The following is a 22,891-nucleotide window of genomic DNA, read 5'->3' on the forward strand; positions in this document are numbered from 1 at the left end:
CAAAATAGTTTTGTCGCGTAATTTAAAAACCATAAATACATTTCATATAAGCTATGGGCAAATTAAAGTGTATGCTTGAACCAATCCATGTACATTTTTGGAAGCTTAAATCACTCTCCTCTGTAGGGAAAAATAGGAATCCTTTTTTTTTACACAGGTCTATTTGATTGATTATTCTGTTTTATAAAAGTTGACCAATCGTGTTATGCTATGGGTAAATCAAAGACAAAGACATGATAAATACTGACAATGAACTTTAATTTCTTAGCTTTAGTTATTGCTGAGAAAAATCGATATCGCTACAGCCAAATCATAAAGGCGTCGACTTTACTTAACAATAACAAATATACTATTTAAAATTTAAGTACCTAAAAGTTTTATGTTTTTTAAAAATTTTGATTTTATTTCCACTACTTTTCTATCAGTAAAGTTGAAAATCATTTTGTGTCGTTGATATTTGCAGATTTATAATAACTAGACATCAGATTATATGCATTTGCATACTTGCATATGCAAATGCATATAATCACTTTTTAGGCGATAGTGCATATTTTGGCAATTTTTCGTTGATAGTGCATATTTCGGTAGTTTAACTTCCATGGGCATTAAGATTGCAATCGGAAAATGTTGGTAGAAAATTATTATTGGCGTATAATAAATAAATAAAAAGTCTTTATTTCAAGAAATTAAAAATCCTGTATTTTATGAAATTATAAAAATTGGCGCTTTTATTAATGTCACTACCGGAAAAGTCTTCAAAAAAATAATAAATTTTAATATTAAGTGACTTTTGATTGTGCATATTTTGTGCATATTTCGACCATTTTTCGTGCATATTTGCATGGATATTTCGGCACTTTGATCGTGCATATAATCCGATGTCATTAATAACTTAGGAATTCGTAGACATGTGAACACATCTTTATGATTATGAGATGTTCGTCCCTCTAATTATTGAAGTTAAATCTATGAAATCAAAGAATTTTTTACTTTTATAAGTAGTGCAACAATAAAAATGTTTAAATAAAAGGTTTTTGTGTTATAAAAACTCCTTTAAATATGTTAAATATTACTTACTCATGTAAAAAAATTAAAAATAACCTAGTGGTTGGGTCACATAGTCACACTATGGATTAAAAATAATTGCTACTCTTGTTGATCCTTGAAATTATCAAAATTTTTTTTAATAAACAATTAAATATGCATTTCACTAGATTAAATTAACGAAGAAATCCATTTATTGCTGTATTTTTTTGTATTAAATTATATTTTACATTTAGTCGCACAACGGAATCTGTTTCGTCGAAAATTCGATTTTGTTTCAATAATATCAGAATAATATAACGTTTTCAGCGTTCTTTTTAACTTATTCCATTAGTTCAATATTTTTCCTTGTATATGACATTCAAAAAAAGGTAAATAAATGACCTTAAAAAATATAGACATATTTTTGCAAGGGTACACGTTTTTTTGAAAATGCCCGTAATCTATGTAGCTCAGACAATTTTAAAGTACTACAGTCTACGTACAGCTACAAATATAATCAATAAACTCATATGTGATCAAAGTAAACTATTAATTAGTACTTCATAACAAAACTTAGGAAATATTAATCTAATAAGAAAGAAATTATTATTATATTATACAAAACTTATATTTTCTTAGAACAAAAATGTATTGATATCTATACTAATATTATAAATGCGAAAGTATCTCTGTCTGTCTGTCTGTCTGTCTCGCTTTCACGCCAAAACTACTGAACCGATTGCAATGAAATTTTGTACACAGTTATTCTAGAGTCTGAGAAAGGACATAGGCTACATTTTGATGTGGGAAAATATCTTATTTCCATGAAAATATCGATGAAAATTACTTCGCATTGCGCGTGGCCAGCGCTCATCCCGGGGGTCCTGGGTTCGAGTCCCGCAGGCGGAACAAAAAGTTTTCAATGTTCCTGGGTCTTGGATGTGTATTAAAATAATATTTCAAAAATCTTAAATATATTTTATGTATAATATTATAAAAAATCCAGAAATATATCGACGCGATGCAATGAACATTTTAGTTCTAATACGATTCAACAGATGGCGCTTTTTTTTACTTCGTTGTAACATAGAACTAATCATACTTATTAGTTATTATGTTTTTGTTTATAGTTTTTAATACGTTAGAATATTATGTTTAATAATATTATCACTTGCTATAATAATAATCAATCTATCTTATCTTATAGAACTCCTACTGCATTTCTAAGGAGTTCGAGTGTGTTGTGTTGGCCTATATTCCATCCAGAAAATATTTTTACATTTTAATTCTAATATATGAAAACAGATGGCGCTTTATTTTTTACTTCATTATTATAACAGAACTAATCATACCTACTTTATTATATATTATTGTTTTTATTCATAACTAGCTGTTGCCCGCGACTTCGTCCGCGTGGACTTTAGTTTATAGCGCGCGGTGTCAACAAAATTTGTGTCAAATTTAAAAACTTTTTAAAACCCTGGTAAGTGGTACCCCTCTTAGGGCCGCGCAGCGCGCTACACCGGAATGGCAGCGCTGAAAGTGCTCGCCTCGCCGCTGCCATTCCGGTGTAGCGCGGCCCTTAATTAATCAAAATACCCAAAAACAGCTGTGCAGTATGCACATAATCTGTACTAATATTATGAATGCGAAAGTATCTCTGTCTGTCTGTCTGTCTGTCAGTCTCGCTTTCACGCCAAACGCCAAAACTACCGAACCGATTGTAATGAAATTTTGTATACTGATAGTCAAAAGCCTGAGAAAGGACATAGGCTACTTTTTTACTGGAAAAAAGGGTTGTAAGGGTCGTAAATTTGTTCAAAAAATTCATAATAGATGGCGCCGTGCGTCTTCTACATCGCGCTGACGCTTGCTCAAAAGTCTTTCTATAAGAGGTGGTATCATCTTACATTTAAGTCTCGATTTTTTTCGATTGTTATATCTATTCTACGGTATTAAATAACTCAGTACTTTATCTGTGCAGGCAGTGACGTAACCTTAAGACCAAATTTCACCAACGACTGTTAAAGTTAATGCTCGAATTAGTATCACGATAGCTGTTTCGTTTTTCATATGAATGAAAGAGAAGACAGGATATTTTAACAAGCTGTTAACACTAACAGACGTTGGTGAAATTGGGGCTAAACCTATCAATGATAAATAGTTTATGGGTAAAGTTGTGTAATTGGGGGGCTAAATAAGCTTTAAAATTTGGCATAATATATAAAGTTTAACATACAAAAATGAAGTACTTATTGTTTGCACACTGCACAGCTGTATTGATTTAAGGGGTACCAGGGTTTTTTTATAAAAGCTTTTGACACCAATTTTGTTGACATCGCGCGCTATAAACTGAAGTCCACGCGGACGAAGTCGCGGGCAACAGCTAGTAAGTACATAAAATTATTATGTAATTCCTAATTACTAATTAGTTATTTTCTGCATCATCTTAATCTTTTTAGAAAATTTAAGTTAGTAATAAATAAAAATATAGGACCAAGATCAACATAGATTAATTATTTTTTACATTTTATCTGCCAACTTTTCCGAGACTGGTGTCAGTTCTCGGATCTGCAGTAATAGACTGTACTGCAACTAGAGCTTCATTGATCTTTGTCTGCAAATCTCTTAGATCTTGTATAAAAAGGAGTTGGAACACATCTGATGGTTGCTGGACAACATTCATATCATTCCTTGGGTAATCAGGATGGGGTGCAGTTTTTAAAATCTTGGCAACCGCTGCTATGCGAAGCTTCGGATCAACATGTGGTCCTACTCCAGCAATTGCACAAATTCTCTCAACGCCGGCTTTGAAACTTGGACTGTCAACTAGAAAACAAGATAAGTTAATAATTTCAGAAAATCTCTTAAATTGTTTTTGTTAAGAAAATAAGTAAAAAATACTTACAGTCAAGATTATCTAAAGGATTGGAAGAAATAACATTTGGAGCTACTTTCTTGGGTTCATCTATTTGTATATTCTTATACTTTGTTACTGAAATGGAAAATATTCGTTTTAATTTTATATTCATTCATAAACATAAAAATATGCCACAAATTGTCCAACAAAGACAAAATTGAGGTTAAAATCATACCATTGTCTGCATATTCTAATCGAACTGCATAGGAAAGTAGCCAATTTAATTGTTCATTCATTTCTCCGTCAACGACGGGGCTGACTAAATCCCTTTGATATGTATCATATGCTTCCTTCCAACTATCACTCTCGGTGTTCCGTAAGCCCTCCCTCTCCTCAATCTTGTAATGCCTAATTTTTTGATCTTCCAACCACAGGATAACGCTTCTATATTCTTGTTCATCTGTAACGAACACTAAAATATGGGATTGTTCAGGAGTTTCACAGGGAAATACAAAAATCATAATTTACCTTCACAGTTGAAGCCTTCAGGATTCGGGTGACCCAATGCTGTCAATTTTAACTTAAACATATTAGTTGTAAAATAGTAGTTTTAAAAATTGAAAATAGGTTTTGACTAGTAAAATAAAAGTATAAAATTAGGTATTAATATTTTCCGGCGACGAGCTGCGGCCTGCGGGACTCGGCGTTCTTTTTTGACAGTTGGCATTTGGCAAGTGAGTGTGACCCATTGAGATACTATTACTAGGAGAGAGCCTTATATCGGTGTATAGGCGTCAAAAGCGTGTAATGTTATGTCCTACTTACTAGGACATAACAAAGGAGTCGGTCTGCCTATTTCATGTAATAAAAGTGTTAATAAGGGTTTTTAGTGAACATTTAATGCTAGCATAAACTTATAATATACTGTCGTATAGACCACCTGACAACCCGAAAATGCGTGACCAATTTGATCTATCAATGTGTGCGTGTGCTAGTGATGTATATTTTACTATCGATAGTATAGTATTTTGCTATCGATAGTTTAGTCACATAACAATTATAAAGTTACATTATTACTCAGGTAAAATCTATCTGGTAAATCAGCCCCTTACATTGTTGCATTGAAAGTAAACGTTGAAAGTAAACAACACGTTTATTATCAACATAGTAACAAGTATATTTTATTCTTAAATTAAATACTTATCATTAAATATCATAATACTTTAGGGAGTGCCTCTGCTGCCGGCGCCGGCTCCCAAAAATATCAGTAATGGGAACTACGGTAAGTATACTGCCGGCAGCCAAGATATAAAACAACGACTGCCGGCGCTGGCACTCAAAATGGGAGCCGGTGATAATGCGTAAAGCGCTAGGTTCCAGTGCCGATACACAAATTTGAAAAAGAAATTATAATTATAATCTCAATTTATATATTCGACTTTTAAAGGTTTGACGACCTCTGTGGCTCAGTGGTGAGCGCGTCGGTAGCTCAAGCCGGAGGTCGCGGGTTCGAATCCCTCCGACGGAACAAAGAGTTTTAGTCAGTGTAGCTTGGAGCGATACGAAGAAACATGGTTGTATTTTCGAAGGTTGAATATGAATCGGAGGCAATTATTAAACAATCGGTCTAGTTTATCGAGTTTGTCGGCATTAAGATCTAAACAGCACACGTCACCATAGTTAATTATAGGAAAGATAAGGGACTGGACCAGCAAGGTCTTGACTGGAGTGGAAAGGAAATTTTTGAGCCGGTAGAATATGAATCGTACATATTATGTCGTACTGCCAAATATTTACGTGAAACTTTATTTTTAGATGATTTTAGTTACAACACAAAATTCGTAGACAACGCGCTAACGTCACCCCCATATAAAAAAGTACTCTGTGGTCACCCCTGTGGGCGCAGGTACACAAACTCCGCGAATTTTGTGTACGCGGGCCCGCGCCGCCCGCTTCCCCGCGGGTACCCCTCCGTTGCTATGCTCAAGTACATTCGTATCACTACTGTAGGGAATACCGAATAGGGATAATATGTCATATTGCTATACTGTGGTCGAACTGTATTAGCATACTGGTAGCCTTGTGGAAGCCTTATAAAATAGACAGTTTACATTATTCCAATCAAGTAGCGCTGGAGTCTGGACACGAATGGAGTGACAATTAGTTAAGCATTGGAGTCTGCTGTCTGGATGGCACTATATTAGCCGTCTGACTCTAGATTATTCCAATAGCACTTCAAAAGTAGACCGCCAATCCAGTTTCTACTTTCTGCACTGGATTAAATGCATTTCAGGCACAAACTGGTAGGCAACGAGTTACGAGTCACAATTCCAGTAGTCACGAGCGCTGGTCCGATTACTGGATTGGAGTAATATAATCCGGCATTATAATATGAAAAATTAAAGCAAATTAAAATTAAAAGTCATAAGGTAGTCTTAAATTTTAATATCTTACAATCAATGTATGAAATATTCGGAAAAATTATTTTCCCTTGACTGTATATTTCGAATAAGTCTTAGTTGGATCGTAGGGTTCCCATCTGGAGGCAGGAAATATGTGCTTATTCCTCTCATACCAGGATCTGAAAAACAAAACTCATTCATAAATCATATTTGATTAAGTTACCTTTAATTTGGGTAGCCCAACCTTCTATATTTTACAAAATACTAGCTATTTGACCGCGCTTTGCTCGGTATTCGATAAAAATGACATTTTCTGAAAATGATTCCTAGCTAGATCGATTTATCGCCCCCGAAACTCCCTATATACTAAATTTCATGAAAATCGTTGGAGCCGATTCCGAGATTCCAATTATATATACAAGAATTGCTCGTTTAAAGATATTAGATTAACTGGCAAACCTACAACAGTTATATTTTTTCATAACACACCTTTTTATGAATAAGTATTAAGAGTTGTTTTGTAAATAAGGTTAATTAGATAATTATTTTATGTTAGCAAATAGCAGATTTGAGTTATGTAGTTGGTTATATTTTTAAGGCAAAGGCAGAAAACTTCAGTTGGGCTTCACAAGCAATGATATTCTATGTTACTAACATAACTAGATTGGAAGTTTACGGTAGCAACGCGTTGCCACTTCGAAGATGCCTGCAGGCATATCTCACATACATAATGACATAACGAATATATGACTTGACATTGTCTTTTGAACAAAAAAGTGGTTACGCATTTCTGAGAATCTTTTGTTGAGGTAAACCTCTTTAGTGTAAGATGGTGTTGGCCGTGCAGATTTTAGAAGATGTTTATTTCCTATGTTTTTGATATTTGACACCTTGTTAGTTTTGAATGTTCGGTTGATTGTCTAAAGAAAACCAATATATGATTTACTTTATATACATTGCTTTTTATTAATTTCACAAAGTACTTCATTCCACCGGAGCCGAATTAGGATAGAAAACGACTCCCTGTAAAAGGTTATGTGCCCAGAACGTAAGAAGTACTAAAAATATTAATTATGGAATTAAGTAAAATGCAAATCTCAAAGTTGGATGGTACTAACTGGGTGCAGTGGCGATACAGGATGACTGCACTACTGAGAGGTATGGATGGGCTTATCGATATTGTGAATCGTAAAGTTAGTAAGCCAGAGAAGCCAGCAATCAACAGTGGCGATGCTACTGCTGCAGCGGCAATGGCCGAATACAAGAAGAATTTAGGAGAGTACTTGAAACTAGAAAGTACGGCTCTTTTATTGATTACGAACAATATTTCCGATGAAGCATTAGATAAGGTGATCAGGTTTTTCAAGTCCAAGTGATGTCTGGGATGAACTACATCGGCTATATGACGGCGTGAATGATGACCGTCTGTATCACGCCTGTACGAGCCTATTTCAGTTAAAGATGGACATCTCAGACGACATTGCGACTCATGTATCCAAAGCGAAGAATTTGTGGCATAATCTAAATCAAGAGCTAGTTAAGGCTGATGATGGGAAGGAGCTGCCAGAAATACTACTTATATGCAAGATTTTGGATACATTGCCGGAAGGATATTTTTCCTTCAAGTCGAGTTGGTTAATGATGTCAAAGAAGGACAGAACTATAGACAATCTGACCAGTCAGCTTTGTGCCCATGAAAGGGCATTGACGACAACCTCCAAGGAAGATACTGGATGCGTGTCAAGATCCACTGGTGAAGCTTTGATTGTTGACCGTACGCGAAGGTCTATAAAGAAAAAACCCAAAGCGTTTAAGTGTCATGGTTGTGGTGAAGTTGGGCACTTCAAGAAGGACTGCCCTAAAAAGGAACGGCGCGGAAAAGCAGGAATGACCAACATGATGGCTGTGCTGGTCAACGTCATTGATTGTAACACAGATCGGGATGAGTGGTACGTTGACAATGGCGCCACACATCACGTTACAATGAGAAGTGACTGGTTCCAGGATTTCGAGCGTTTCCAAGAACCACACATGGTAACCACTGCTGATGGGAAAGTGGTAGATGCGCTAGGAAAGGGTTCGATTCTTATGCAGACAAAGAAAAGAACATTCTTAATGAATGACGTGTGGCTAGTTCCGAAAGTCACGAAGAATCTTTTTTCGGTGCTCTCAGCACATGATATAAACACGGAAAGTTTGTTTACGTCACAAGGCACTACTTGCTCATTTAGCATTAAAGGAGAATTGTGCGTGACTGGAAGTAGACAAAAACATGGCGGTTTGTACAAACTGAACTGTAAACCGATTCAACCCAAGAAAATGGTGATGTTCAATGCAATTGACACGTTACAGCTTTACCACGAACGTATGGGTCATCAGGACAAACGCCATGTGAAGCGAGTAATAGAACGAGAACTTGATGTAAAGGCAAAGGACAGTGGGAGTCTATGCGAAGGATGCATTTTTGGAAAGACACATAGGAAGAAGTTTGGTGTCCGAGAAAAAGCTGTCAGTCCAGGAGAACGCATTCACTCTGATGTATGTGGTCCATTCCCACCAAGTTGTTCGAAGTCTCGGTATTTCGTTTTATTCAAAGACGAATTCTCCAAGTACCGTTACGTGTACATCATGAAAAATAAATCGGAAGTACCTGAGTTACTAAGTCTGATGTTAGCAGATGCGAAGGCAGCAGGTCACCGAATTAAGGAATTTCTGAGTGATAACGGAGGCGAATTCGATAATGAAAAAGTACGTAAAGAATTGGACAAGTACGGAATACACCAACGGTTGGTTATGCCTTACACGCCTGAACAGAATGGCATTAGTGAAAGGGAAAACCGCACAATCGTGGAAATGGTTAGAGCAATGATGTATGCACATGAAGAACTTCCTCAAGTTTTATGGGCTGAGTTGGTGAAGACTGCGGTTTACATTTTGAACAGAACAGGCCCAACTTCTGTGGAAGATAAATCCCCATTCGAGCTGTGGTTTGGTAAGAAACCACAAATTAAACATTTGAGGATCGTCGGTTCTACGTGCTACGTGCATATTCCCAAACAAAAAAGGAAGAAAATGCAGAAGAAGGCACAAAAGTGCATCTTTATTGGCTATGACAACGACGATGGGTACAGACTTTGGAACAAGGAATCAAACTCTCTGGTACGATCTCGAGATGTCACATTCGATGAAAGACCCATAGAATCAAAAATTGACTCCGATGGTTCACAAGTGGAGAAAGATTTGACTGACCTGGAAGTTCCTTTATATGTTAGAAGGAAATCTACCTCTAATACTGATGTGAATGAGGACGTACTGGTTGAGAGGCACAGAGACATAGTCCAGGAAGAAAGCCAAGACGCTGTTGAAGCCCCTGTTGCCAGTGATGAGGTAGAATTAGAAAATGTACTTCCAGAGATGCCAGATGAAGATGAATCTATTGAATTAGGGGGGGAGAATGAGGAAAGAGATGAAGAACGAGTCAATGATGAAAATGAAGGGGAGATCATTGAGCAGTTAGCAAGACATGAGATGCTCTTAAGAGACCGCTCTCTCCTCAGACGCCCTGGTAAATTCAATGATTTCGTATCATATGTCGGTACAGATTCCTATGTAGAGCCTAACACGTACAAGGAAGCAATAGCCTGCCCTGATAAGGAGTTGTGGATTAAAGCTATGGAAAGCGAGATTGAATCCCTGAAAGAGAATAAGACATGGATTCTAGACAGGTTACCCAAGAACCGGAAAGCTATTCAATGCAAATGGGTTTATAAGGTAAAGCAAAACCCTGATGGTACAGTCAACAAGTACAAAGCTCGGCTAGTAGTAAAAGGCTTTCGACAAAGAAAGGGAGAAGACTACGACCAGACTTTTAGCCCTGTAGCCAAGATGGCAACAGTCCGAGCGGTATTTGAGTATTGCTGCTAGTGAAGGCATGAAACTATGTCAGTTCGATGTTTCAACAGCTTTTCTTTACGGATCTCTATCAGACGAAGAAATATATATGAAGCAGCCAGAAGGGTATGATGACGGGACGGGTCGAGTCTGCCTGCTAAAGAAAAGTTTATACGGTCTGAAGCAAGCTCCTCGTTGTTGGAACAGGACTATTCTGGATTTCTTCAAGGAAATTGGCTTTGAAGTCAGTGAGGCAGATCCATGCCTCTTCAAAAGAGACATTGGATACGAAAAGCTGATAGTGGCTCTCTATGTCGATGACGGGCTGGTCGCTGGTACAAGTGAAGGTGTAATTGAGAAGTTTCTTGAAAAACTAAAAGAGAGGTTCAAAATTACAACGAAGGCAATCTCGTATTTCCTGGGAATAGAGATAGAAACCAGAGAAGGTGGTGATATAAGAATCCACCAGACAGCTTATGTTAAGAAAATTTTGAAACGGTTTGGAATGCAAGAATGCAGGCCGGTATCCACTCCGATTGTTAAAGAAGAAGTAGTTCAGAAACCAGAGAAGGACGACGACTTTTTTATCAGGAACTACAGGCAAGTGGTTGGTGCACTCGCATATCTGATGGTTGGCACTAGACCCGATATCGCATACGCTGTGAGTGTGGTCTCCAGAAAACTAGAAAATCCCACTCCAACAGACTGCGTAAGGTTGAAGCGCATTCTACGCTATCTGCAGTATGCACCCGATTTGGGAATACTTTATAAAAGGAATTTTAAAAGGGGTAACATAGAATGTTATAGTGACGCCGACCACGGCGGAGATATTGCGACAGGAAGATCCACTTCTGGAGTTCTATGCCTATATGCTGGTGGAGCAGTATCGTGGCTCAGCCAGAGGCAACAAAGCGTTGCAATATCTACCACAGAAGCCGAGATAGTCGCTGCCAGTGAAGCAGCAAGAGAAAGCATTTGGCTAACTCGTCTTATTGGTAGTTTGGTAAAGACGGAAGGCCTACCTGTACTGTATGTAGACAACGAGGCAGCTGTACGTCTTGCTGAGAACCCTGAGTTTCACAGAAGGACAAAGCACATACGCATTCGGCACTTTTTTGTACGAGAGCTAGTGGCGAATGGAACTATAACTGTGAAGAGGATCAGCACTGAGCTGCAGCTGGCAGATATTTTTACAAAGCCTCTTGCTAGGACTCGGTTTAAACATCTGGCGAACTGTCTTGGCCAGCACATCTAGAGAAGGTGTTGAGGTAAACCTCTTTAGTGTAAGATGGTGTTGGCCATGCAGATTTTAGAAGATGTTTATTTCCTATGTTTTTGATATTTGACACCTTGTTAGGTTTGAATGTTCGGTTGATTGTCTAAAGAAAACCAATATATGATTTACTTTATATACATTGCTTTTTATTAATTTCACAAAGTACTTCATTCCACCGGAGCCGAATTAGGATAGAAAACGACTCCCTGTAAAATCTTTTGTAAGACATTGCTACTCTAGTATTTTAGAAACTCATTGTTCACAAGTCTCAAACTGATCATGACATCTACTTATCTGACATATTGTGCCTAAATAAATAATTCTGATCATACCTTAAAAGAACTTTTCCAGCATGAGAGTCTTGTTTTTCCTGCGTTGCATCATTCACAAGTCTTACATCATCTGAAGCATCAAATTGGAACAGCGGGCCACTCTTACCCCTTGCCTGAAACCATCTTCTCATATTTAGTAAAAAAATTCAAATATTATAACTTTCTATAAATTGAAAGAGAAAAGATAAACCATGACTGAAACAAAATTCACTGTTTCTCCATTTAATCATAATATTCATATATTATCATAGCTTCTCTAAAAAAATTAAGTGTAATGCTAAGTACTCACATACGGTTTTGCTCAATAGTTTTACTCCAAATCGAGCAATAACCACCGTGTGGACTGCATAACTGACAGCTCGAAGGCTCGCTTCGAGCCGGCCTCGATGGAATTATATATGTCAAATATATAATTTCCTTCGATTCAAAGTAAAACCATCGAGCAAAACCGTATGTGAGTACTTAGCATAAGATTATGTTCCAACATCTAATTTGCTCTTTAATGTTTTTGTGTTTGTCTGATTCTAAAAACTTATTACCTTACGTTAATTTTTTTTATAGAAGATAAAAGTGATAGAGACATCATGTTTATTCTGAACATACCTTTGTAACAATAAAGTCATAGAATGTATAGTGGTGGGGCAGTATAAGATCCTCTTTGACATACATGAGCTGATCTGCCAAAACCGTTTTCAGTTCACTGAACTCTGGTCTCAATGTGTCTAGACATCTTTGTAAGAATTGATAAATAGAATTTCCTGAAACAAATAAACAAAGTTTAAATACAAAATTAACTGCTCTTTGACTTTTTTGATTTGTCACATAAATTACATTCTTTAATGTAATTTATGTGACAAATCAAATAAGTCAATCATGTTATGAAGATTTTAAAAATCACACAAGCTTAAAAATACTGAACTTATTTTAATAAAATTAGATACAGAAACAATGGGATAGTACACAAGACTTTTTGGCAAAAAGTAGGGTTTCCACAGGATTATTTTGCCTAAAATATTATTGAATATTAAAGTCAATAGAAATATTTTGTTATGAAATTCTTAATTTACCCTTTTTCAAAGTCACATTTCTCCTGTGTCCTGAGCCATCCCAGTAACTGAATGTGACAGTAATTGGTTCATCCTTGAGACTTGCTTGTGTCATCACCCATTCCAATCTCAGTTCCTCCCGCAGCTTTAGATCAGCCTCTTCTCTTTCCCGATCGGGCAAAAAAGATGTATCCACATCAGGATTCTTCTTAACTTTTTTGAATGCCTGCAAAAAAAGAAGTCAATTTTAAAGTTATATTTTGTTTTATCATTTTGAGTGTTTTTAGAATCTATTTTTCTTATATTAAAGCAGTAAGGTTCTATATTTTTTTGTAAATAAGGTTTAGTATTAATACACATAAAGCATACAGAGAGATATACCATCCAAGTGCTATTTGAAATATTTCTAACTAGCTAGATTTATAATAATAATGTACTAGTTAATAGAATCAGGTGTTACTTTGCAGAAACCCATAGCTTAAAATTTAGTATATTGTTATTATTTTTAGCAAATATTCCGCGAAATAAATCTTAACCTGTAAGTAAATGAGTGAGTGTACACTGTACGCATAAGCATGCGTACAGCACCTCCCACACTGCCTAGGCACTGTGGGAAAGTAGGGAGGTCCTGTATGCATGCCTATATGTACACTCACTCATTTACTTATAGGTTGATGTTTATTTCGTGGAATATTGCTAAAAATAATAACGTACAATTTTTTTTAATAATAACATACCTATTTATGTAATGCTGATGATTACCTGAATATCTTTCCAAGACTGCTCTTTTGGTGTTGATGAAGAGTCAGCTGATTCTTCACTATCCTCTTCCTCCTCTTCGTCTAAGTCAAAAGAGAGTGCTTGTATCTGAAATTAAGTACAGTTAATATCTCATTCTTAGAATAAAGGAAGAAATTAACGCCTCAAGCCCCAAGTGGTCACTGGCGACCGCAATAGCAATTGAATAGCATTGTGTCTGGTTTTCCCTAGATCGAGGTATTAAAAAAAGGATTTTATAGTTTCTATTACCTGTCTCTTTTGTTTATTTTTCTGAGCTTGTTTAGCCTCAATTTCTTTTTGGCGCTCCTTTTCTTTTTCAGCTTTTTTCTGTGCCAGTTTTTTCTCTCTTTCACGGACAATGTGCTCTTGTTTTGCTTTCATCTCATCCAGGGTCACCAGACCAATGGTAGAACTTTTGAGTTGCTGTTCAACAGCATCGTAATGTGTCGCGAATTTATTCTCAATGTTGTCTATTTTCAAATCCTCCTCGATTTTTTTCTTTCTGAGTTCTATCTCTTGCTGGGCTTTTTCTCTCTTTTTCATGAGATGCATAGCCCTCCCAGCCTCGGAGGCTGCTCCTTTATAGTGTGCCATGGTAGTTCGCCACTAAACGCACTGTACGAATATTTATAAAATATTTGAATTCTGCCGCTGTAAAAGTAATCCAACTCTCGCTAAATATCGTAAAGAGTAAATAAATTGTAAATATTACTAAAGTTCAAGAAACTTCGACGTACAAATGTTGTTATCAGGGTGACCATCACAGACTACCACAGAAAGACCACAGATCAGACTACTTAGGGATACTACGTATCAGAGATTACTAGTATATATTTGCTACGTATAACGTATGTGACCATCAGTGTTGCCAGAGCTGTATGTTCGAAAGTTACATATTGTCATGCGAAAAGTACCAAAAGGAACGTAAAAGTAACATCTTTAGTCATGTCACATGAATTTAACATGCAAGGGTCAAAAGTAACGAAAATGTTACAAAAGTAACATTCTGGCAACGCTGGTGACCATGTTTAAATTACACATCCTGCCATACTTTGGTCAAAAAACTGTCAAAACCTGCCAAAGCCTGTAGTAAAAAATGCCCAAATACTGCCAGCTTATTCACTGTTATTTTAAATTATGAAAAGTAAAAATACACATTTTATATTGCAATTTTTTATTAGATTAAACCCATCTTATCGTATTATAGACTATAGGAGAGAGCATTGTATCGGTGTATATGAGTAAAAAGCGTATCAAGTTATGGGTACTCTGTCAAAAAAGTGAAGAAATTAAAAAGTGGCAACATCGTAGTGTCATCCTTTTCAAATCAATCCCAGAAAAAAGGGATGACACTACATGTTGCCACTATTTAATTTCTTCACTTTCTTGACGGACTATAGGTCCGACCTACTCGGCCCTAACAAAGGAGTCTGGATCATCTTTTGCTTTGGAGATCCACGACGATAGTTTTGGATCTTGTTCCCACTCCGCTGTAGATGCTCTTTCATATTTTCGCTTCATCACCACACCACCACACCAGTTGTTAGTATAATGCCACCACCAGAGAGTTGTAAAGCCACCACCAATAATAACTATCACCCACTATACCAGTTACCACACAAGGGAAGTATAACAGTTCGACAAGGCTGTTTATAACGTGGCGAGAAAAGGAACTAACGCTTAGATAATATCTAAGCGTTAGTTCCTTTTCTGTCAAAAATGACGTTTTTACGTATAATATTATTATACGTAAAAACGTCATTTCTGACAGTTCTCCTTTACCAGAAGCGCCCATCGACATAATTGACATATTCATTTAAAGCCTTGTCGAACTGTACAGGGAAATACCCCGTAAAGTATCCAGAGTTGCCATTGTGGGAAATTTGAGATGCAATAATAACATTTATTTTTCATACCCCAATCCTGCCAAAACTTGCCAAGTTTTTAAAACGTCAACCGATCATGCCATAGGCTAAAATAAGACGCCAATCCTATCAAAATGGCAGGAACCTGCCACATATGGTCACCCTGGTTGTTATTGAGAATTGAGATGACACTTGACAGTTGACACTTTACCAATTTGACATTGATTGAACGTCTCTTGTCTCTACTCTTGAACTTCAAACTCTATAGTCTATAGCTTAATCATGAAAAAAATCTATATTCTATAATCTATTTGCAAGTAGAAGAAGAATAATACACGTCAACCTATGATTTTTTTATCATCAGCTGATTTTTAAGTTTTGTATGGTCAGACTCAGTGGTCACTCAATTTGATAGTAATATTGGTCAAGCAGCTCAATTATTTAATGAATATCATTGAATAATTTAGGATAGAATCAATGATTTACCTATTAATAATTATGTTCTACACAATAGAGTATATTAATAACTAATAAGTTATACAATTTAATGATCGTGACTGTGAGAAAACCTTGATTGAAACAATGCCCGGTTTTTGTGCTCTAAAAGTACTGGAATTGTGAAATAAAATAAGATCTACGTGTCGTAACTCGATATATAATTTTTCAAGCAGCCTACTAATATTAGGATTTCATTACTTATAGCTCAGACAAAATTAGCACAGTAGCTACTCAGAACATGTCGTGGATTAATGAAAATTGTGTCTCATTTTTTCAACTTTTTTGTATAAAAGTTGTAAAAACTGGAAGAGTACCTCAGCATATTGCCTTCATCATGGACGGAAACCGGCGTTATGCTAAGAAGCAAAGTGTTAATTGTAGTGCAGGACACAGTAAAGGATTTGATAAATTATCTGAGACTTTAAAGGTGAACCCTTTATTTTATTTGTGATTTCATTGTACATAGTGTAAATATTTTTTTTATACTTTGCATACATTTGTGTTTACTCAATTCCTGCTGAAGGCAAGTAGGTTTTTACCCAGGTACACAAAAATATTCATAGACAGAAATAAATAGACTAAATGTAAGTTAACATTTAGCCTATTTATTTCCTGGTAATTAATTGAATTTTTTTCAGTGGTGTCTAGATCTTGGTGTATCAGAAGTGACTGTCTATGCCTTTAGTATTGAGAACTTCAAGAGAAGCACAGAGGAAGTGACAGCTTTGTTTGATTTAGCTCGTGATAAATTTAACAGATTATTAGATGAGATGTAAGTACAGTTTCATAAAAGACAAACCTAAATTTACCTCATAATAAATTGCTAAGTAAGGTTTGCCTTTAGAGTGTCAATATCTATTCTTCTTATTACTATTTTATTTAATCATTCGCGGATTCTTGGAAATCTATTGTTTACGAGGTCGAATTTGACCACTTGGGAGTTGATAGGTTAAAGTATCCTTTTGCAACAGACTTAAATATTTATTTTTTAGTTATATATAATACAGGGCAACCTAGTTAGGGCACTAGTCTCCTGCTATAATTTTATATCTTAATAATAATTGTACTATATTCTTTTGTAATGTTGGAGAAGTCAAAAAGGTTTTTTCCAGTGATCAAATCAATGAGTGGGGAGTGAGATTGCACATAGCAGGGAACCTATCACTACTGCCAGAGGACTTGCAAGTGCTGGTCTCCAAAGCAATGGTGGCAACGAGAAAAAATAATAAACTTCGTTTAAATATTGCATATGCATACACAGGTAATAAGTTATTGCAATGCTTTGTGCAATGTTTTTTGGTTAAAAATGTGGGTCCAGTGCGAGTTTCTTTCGCCGGTTCTTCTCGCCGGGATAGTTCCCGAACCGGCGGTAGGCACCATTATTAGTATCAATATTCTGAAAGCATTTTCTTAAAATCTACTCAAACATAAAACAATTTTTATTTTTTTTACATCTATTTATTTTTAAAACTACATAAGTAAGTAATTGGTAAATATTATACTTATCTTGATATAATAGTTATACTTTATTTGGTTAATTGTTTAATTAACCAAATAAAGTATAACTAAGGTTATTTCTTTGTTTAAAAAAACCTCTAAAAATATTGTAAATGTTGTTTCCAGCTAGGGACGAAATTACAAGAGGAGCATCAGATTTGATCAAGAGTGTCAAAGCTAATGAATTGAATCCATTGGACATAAATGAAGATTTAGTTTCACAGACTTTGGATTTAGGAACTCCTGAACTACTTATTAGGACATCAGGAGAGGTTCGGCTCTCTGATTTCATGTTGTGGCAGGTATGATAAGGACTTATTTTTGATGATAAATTAATTAACAAGTACCTATTAGTTAGGCCTAGAAAGGTTTCCTATGGTGCCCATGCTAAGCCTCTAGGGAAGCAAATTGTACCTACAGCAATACTTATTTTTATTAAAAACTATAATAATACTATACTTATTGCATATCCAAATTGTTTTTGGAATAGTTCACTGTTAACTATCCGCAAAATGAAGCAATAAAAGTAAGAATGTATAAGTAAGAGAAAAATATTTTTCTCACTAGTGTTTTTCTTTACAGATATCTAATACGGTGCTATATTTTACTGACGTATTGTGGCCAGAGTTTAGCATCTGGAACCTTTTAGCAGCTATAATTCACTTCCAACGACATCCACCGCTATTAAAGAAAACAGAAGAATTCACTCCCAGCCAGCAAGAGTTCCTTAAAAAATTGGAAAGTAAAAGATGGCAGGAGTTACAAAGAATTATTAAAACGTGATTATAAAATGTTATTCTCAAACTCAGGAATGAATACTATTCCTGAGTTTGAGAAGAGCTCATTGAGAAAAATAAACATACATCGGGTTGGGAGAGTTGTAATTTGTAAATACTAGATACCTATATTTTATTATACAGTAATGTTTTATGCCAGTTATACATTAAATTATACAATAATGTCAGTTCTTAAAAAATAAAAACAGTGGAGAACCATTGCAATAAACAAAGTGTTTGCTTTTCAAAGTTTTCTGTAGTTTCTTTACTATTTACACTAAACAATGATTAATGATTATGATTTATGACTGCTGTGTGTCTGTCGGTCTGTTTCCTATTTAGTCTTTAGACTCTAGACGCTCTACAACAAATTTGATATCATAGAGAAAAATAATACTTGATATTATAGAGGAATTTTTAATACTTCCTATTAATAAGGAATATTAAATAGGAATTTTTAATAAGTCCTACGAATCACGAGTAGTCACGAGTCACGAGACAGTTTAAAGTTCAACGTGGTTTCAACTTTCAATGAATGATTAATGATAATTGATAACTGTTAAGCCATGTATTTGTTCCTTCAATTTTATGTCACAGGCTGTCATTTTCAAATTTTTAAAAGGAAAAATGTCAGACTTAACTCTTATATGACAATGTCATTATCATGACTGTCAATGTCACTGTGAAGTGGACATTCAGTAGGTAGTTACTGGAGACATAGACTTAATATATTAAAGGTTTATGACTGGAGCCATAGATGAAGTATTATAAACACACCGGCAAAATTAGAGGAACATAACAAAATTTTCAATTTTTTTTAAATTGTTCACTGATTTTTATATATTTATTTATTTATTTACTAATTGATTATTAAAAAATAAATTTTATATAAATTTAGGGCATAAAAACGTGAAAAATAGAAAAAAAACAGCAAAAATCAAAAAATTTAAGAAAATCTTTGAAATTTCAGTAGTAAGTTTTGAAGATAAATTCTCCATTTTTATTAAAGAAATGCCATGTTAAAAGCGTGTAATGCTGGTGTAATGCCTTCTATGGATTTCAAGAGGGCCTGGATACGCCATTCCATGCTTGCATTTTAATTGTCAATCATTTCCTGTGGGATATTCTCCTACTCCTCCAGTAGCGCCAACTCGAGCTCCTGGACACATTTTGGAGCTGGAGTTTTGACTCGTACCATTCACCCATTGATGTGCCACACGTCTTCAATCGGATCCACATCCGTAGACCACGCTGGCCTCTCCACCTGGGCTACGCCAGCATCGTTTAGGTAATAATGCCCGATTTTCTTACTCTATGGACGCACATAAAATTGAAATTACTACCTAAAACTGTGTAAAAGGCACACCATGCAGTTCCAGGATGTTGGTGCTATAGCTCTGTACTGTCAAAGTACCACCATCTATAATCATCAGCTCCATGCGGGCTCCAAATCATATGCAACTCCAAACCATTACGAAGCCTGCATCATAGGCCACTGTTTCCGGTAAGTTTGATGGCCTGTAGCTTTCCTTATGATTTATCCACATTCTTTATCGCCTGTCAATACAATGTACACAAAATTTGCTCCCATCACTGTACAGCACAAGATTTCACTCACTTGTCTAATTTTGATGTTCACGCGCAAATCTTAGCCTGGCTCTTCGGTGTCCTGTCTCAAGTTTTGGTGCCCTTGCTGGCACTTTTGAGTTTAATTTAACTTATTTGAGTCTTCTTCTTACTGTACAATTACTTACACGTTCATCTTGGACCTGTTCCGACAGGTTTCGTGTCTGCATAGCAGTTTGAGGTCGATTTCTTAAGTTTTGTTTCCTTACAAAATGGTCATCCTGAACCATTGTCACCCGATATCTGCCTTGTTCTCGTCTCCGAACGTAAGATCCAGTCTCTCTGAAGCGTTGAAAGTTACGATGAACCACGGAAGCCGACACACCTGGCCTGACTGACCGAACGGTAGGTGTGACCTTTCTCTATCGTGGTTACAGCTCTAGCTGTCGCAGATGCTGGGAAATCACTAATTTTGTATCTAAGCAATGTGTTCTTCCAAAAACCAAATAATCAAATAAGCTGAGCATACCTTGCACCCCGCTAAAACGCCATTCTTATCAGGAACACTTACAACGTCAATAATCGAAAAACACTTATTAGGGCATAATTGCTATAAAAACCTGTCAACTTGCCAGTTTTGTTTAATATTTTATTTCTTGAATGAGCTTAGAATCTATAAAAAAGGCTTTCAGACAGCCCGGCCCACTTGAGTTCAAGTTTTGGCCCTTTTTACCAATGTTCCGCTAATTTTGCCAGTGTGTGTAGTATAGATATTGTAGTCTTAGCCCGTCATCGCGTGGCCATTTTGTGATTTTTTTCATACAAGTAGTGTGCGTTTATTTTCTTGAATATTTCTATTTGTCAATTATTTCGAAGCACATTATGATGGAAAGAAAGTCAATTAGTTCGTGATATTGATTAACTATAGTTCAAGTGATGAGAATCCGTAAACACTCGTAAAAAGCTATGAATTTTTTATAGCCAAATTATTAATTGATTTGAGACACAACACAGAATTCAAGTAATAAGTGATTTATAAACTTATAAATTATCTTTTTAGCTTACAAAATACCGATTGAAAAGCCCAAAAAACGTTGTTCAAAACTTACGTATTCAATGTTAAATCCACGTGTTTGAGGCATTATTTGACAATTCTTATGGTTTATTATTTAGCGGAACCACAGAACTCAACAATATCTAGTATTAAATATTCACTAAAAACCTTTATTAACACTTTTATAACATGAAATATGCAGACCGACTCCTTTGTTATGTCATACTAAGTAGGACATAACATTACACGCTTTTGACGCTTATACACCGATATAAAGCGGGGAATTGACTACCGGGCCGCCCGTTACGGGCCGCCCGTCACGGGCCGGTCTGTCGCATGTCTGCTCGTCAATTCCTAGGTACGGGCACAGACATGCCCGTTGGCCCGTGCCCACAGCCTGCCCGCGAGATCGCAATTTTCCCGCGAGGGCACGGGCAAGTCTGTACATGAATGGTCACGACGTGCGGCCCGTCGTCATTCGCGCCTTGGAGAGCGATTGGAGTGCACTTAAAATATTGATTTAAATTGAATAAAAATATTAATATAATTTAAAACATATTATTGTAAACAATACAAACACTAAACTTAGGAATGAAGGCACAAAACAATTTTAACATTCGTTTATTTCCTTTTCCCGTCGTATCCTTATTTGTAGAAAGTTAAAAGCAAGGATTACATGAACACCGATCTACGTAATGCCGCTAATACAGCGAACTTATTGAAAAATCCAAAGAAATCAATGCCGATGCTGATCTATCATTTGTTACAAAGAGATTGAGTCCATGAGTCCACAACTGAGCTGCAGCCCTCTATCTGTTCGACTGACTTGCCTGTTCTGTGTGTGTTCAATAGGGGCAAGCGCCAGACTTGTGCCAGACCGGGCGGCCCGCGGGCCGCCCGGTAGTGAATTCCCCGCTTAAGGCTCTCTCCAGTCTATAGTACCCATTGAGGTACTATTAGACTGGAGAGAGCCTTATATCGGTGTATAAGCGTCAAAAGCATGTAATGTTATGTCCTACTTACTAGGACATAACAAAGGAGTCGGTCTGCATATTTCATGTAATAAAAATGTTAATAAAGGTTTTTAGTGCACATTTAATGCTAGATATTGTTGACATGGGCGTACCGAGGGTAGGGGGGCAGGGGGGGGGGGGGGGGGGGGGCTGGAACATGTTTTTTTTTTTTTTTTTTATTGTAAAATTGGGGCCGTCTATAGACTGTCCGTCCATATCCTTTTTTTGTTATTTTATTATTTAGATTTTTCGCACCAAGGATAATTGAAATAATATTATGAATTTTAATTTATTGTGGTCCATCACGCCATGGACACTTTTTTTTTTTTTATATATATGTGTATATGTATATTTAATAGAATAGAGTATAATATTATGTTATACATATAATAAATAAATATATACATTTATTGTTTTATAAATTGCATAATAATAATATTAATGTTTTGAACGGTGAGGTCCCAGTCGGTGTGGTGGCCAGTAGATCCGACATTTTCCGATTTCCTTAGATTTTATCCTGCTCCACCCTTTGCCTTTAGATGTTGTGACATTGGCTTGGTGGAGAGGGGTCACTCAAGCTGGGTGGAGTTTCTAGGTTGTTAAAAAGACATCGTTCTGTGTCGAATCTACCCGCCATGTGGCTTAGGACTTTATCGTTCCTGTCTTTTATAGCCATTTTTATATTATAATCTTTTATGTGTTCGGTTGACACCTCCGTGGCTCTTTTTATGAAGCTTGCCACAGCGTCTCCATCAGTGTCAGTGTAATAGACACAGGTGTTAGTGTGCCGGGATATAGCTACAACTGCATGAGGAACGCTGTCATGGATTGCCAGCTTTCGGGACTTGGTCTGTATGATGATCACCGAAGGACTCGTTAATCCCTGAGCTTCATGGATTGTGAGGACGCGAGAGTCCGTTCCCGATCCATAGCCTGTATTAGTGAGGGCTGCTTTCTCCTCTTGTGTGTGGACAAGATACAGGGTATTTAGATCGGTTTTAGGTATTCT

General features: G+C 36.3%; 3 protein-coding genes across 4 annotated transcripts; 1 reads left to right on the forward strand and 2 right to left on the reverse strand.

Moving 5' to 3' along the window:
* Positions 1–3,492: 3,492 nt before the first annotated feature.
* Positions 3,493–4,602, reverse strand: LOC121728605 (RNA transcription, translation and transport factor protein). The gene is made up of 4 exons (XM_042116781.1): positions 4,415–4,602; positions 4,122–4,346; positions 3,935–4,021; positions 3,493–3,855 (listed from the first exon to the last, which is right to left on the reverse strand). Exons 1-4 carry the CDS (start codon positions 4,473–4,475, stop codon positions 3,557–3,559), a joined length of 672 nt encoding a protein of 223 aa, XP_041972715.1. The 5' UTR covers positions 4,476–4,602; the 3' UTR covers positions 3,493–3,556.
* A 1,713-nt stretch (positions 4,603–6,315) lies between these two features.
* LOC121728604 (protein FAM50 homolog) lies at positions 6,316–14,366 on the reverse strand. Of its 2 annotated transcripts, XM_042116779.1 has the most exons (6): positions 13,863–14,366; positions 13,596–13,700; positions 12,855–13,059; positions 12,391–12,545; positions 11,788–11,900; positions 6,316–6,467 (listed from the first exon to the last, which is right to left on the reverse strand). In XM_042116779.1, the coding sequence occupies exons 1-6, from the start codon at positions 14,205–14,207 to the stop codon at positions 6,368–6,370; spliced, it is 1,023 nt and encodes a 340-aa protein (XP_041972713.1). In that variant the 5' UTR covers positions 14,208–14,366; the 3' UTR covers positions 6,316–6,367. The 2 variants fall into 2 exon arrangements, with proteins under 2 accessions (XP_041972713.1, XP_041972714.1); XM_042116780.1 differs by lacking the exon at positions 6,316–6,467 and having other exon boundaries at positions 11,788–11,910.
* A 1,515-nt stretch (positions 14,367–15,881) lies between these two features.
* LOC121728667 (dehydrodolichyl diphosphate synthase complex subunit DHDDS) lies at positions 15,882–18,501 on the forward strand. Its single transcript, XM_042116893.1, has 5 exons — positions 15,882–16,403; positions 16,615–16,748; positions 17,089–17,237; positions 17,600–17,775; positions 18,056–18,501. Exons 1-5 carry the CDS (start codon positions 16,215–16,217, stop codon positions 18,254–18,256), a joined length of 849 nt encoding a protein of 282 aa, XP_041972827.1. The 5' UTR covers positions 15,882–16,214; the 3' UTR covers positions 18,257–18,501.
* Positions 18,502–22,891: the final 4,390 nt, after the last annotated feature.

This window comes from Aricia agestis, chromosome 7, assembly GCF_905147365.1.
Source record: "Aricia agestis chromosome 7, ilAriAges1.1, whole genome shotgun sequence".
Taxonomy (NCBI): Eukaryota; Metazoa; Arthropoda; class Insecta; order Lepidoptera; family Lycaenidae; genus Aricia; species Aricia agestis.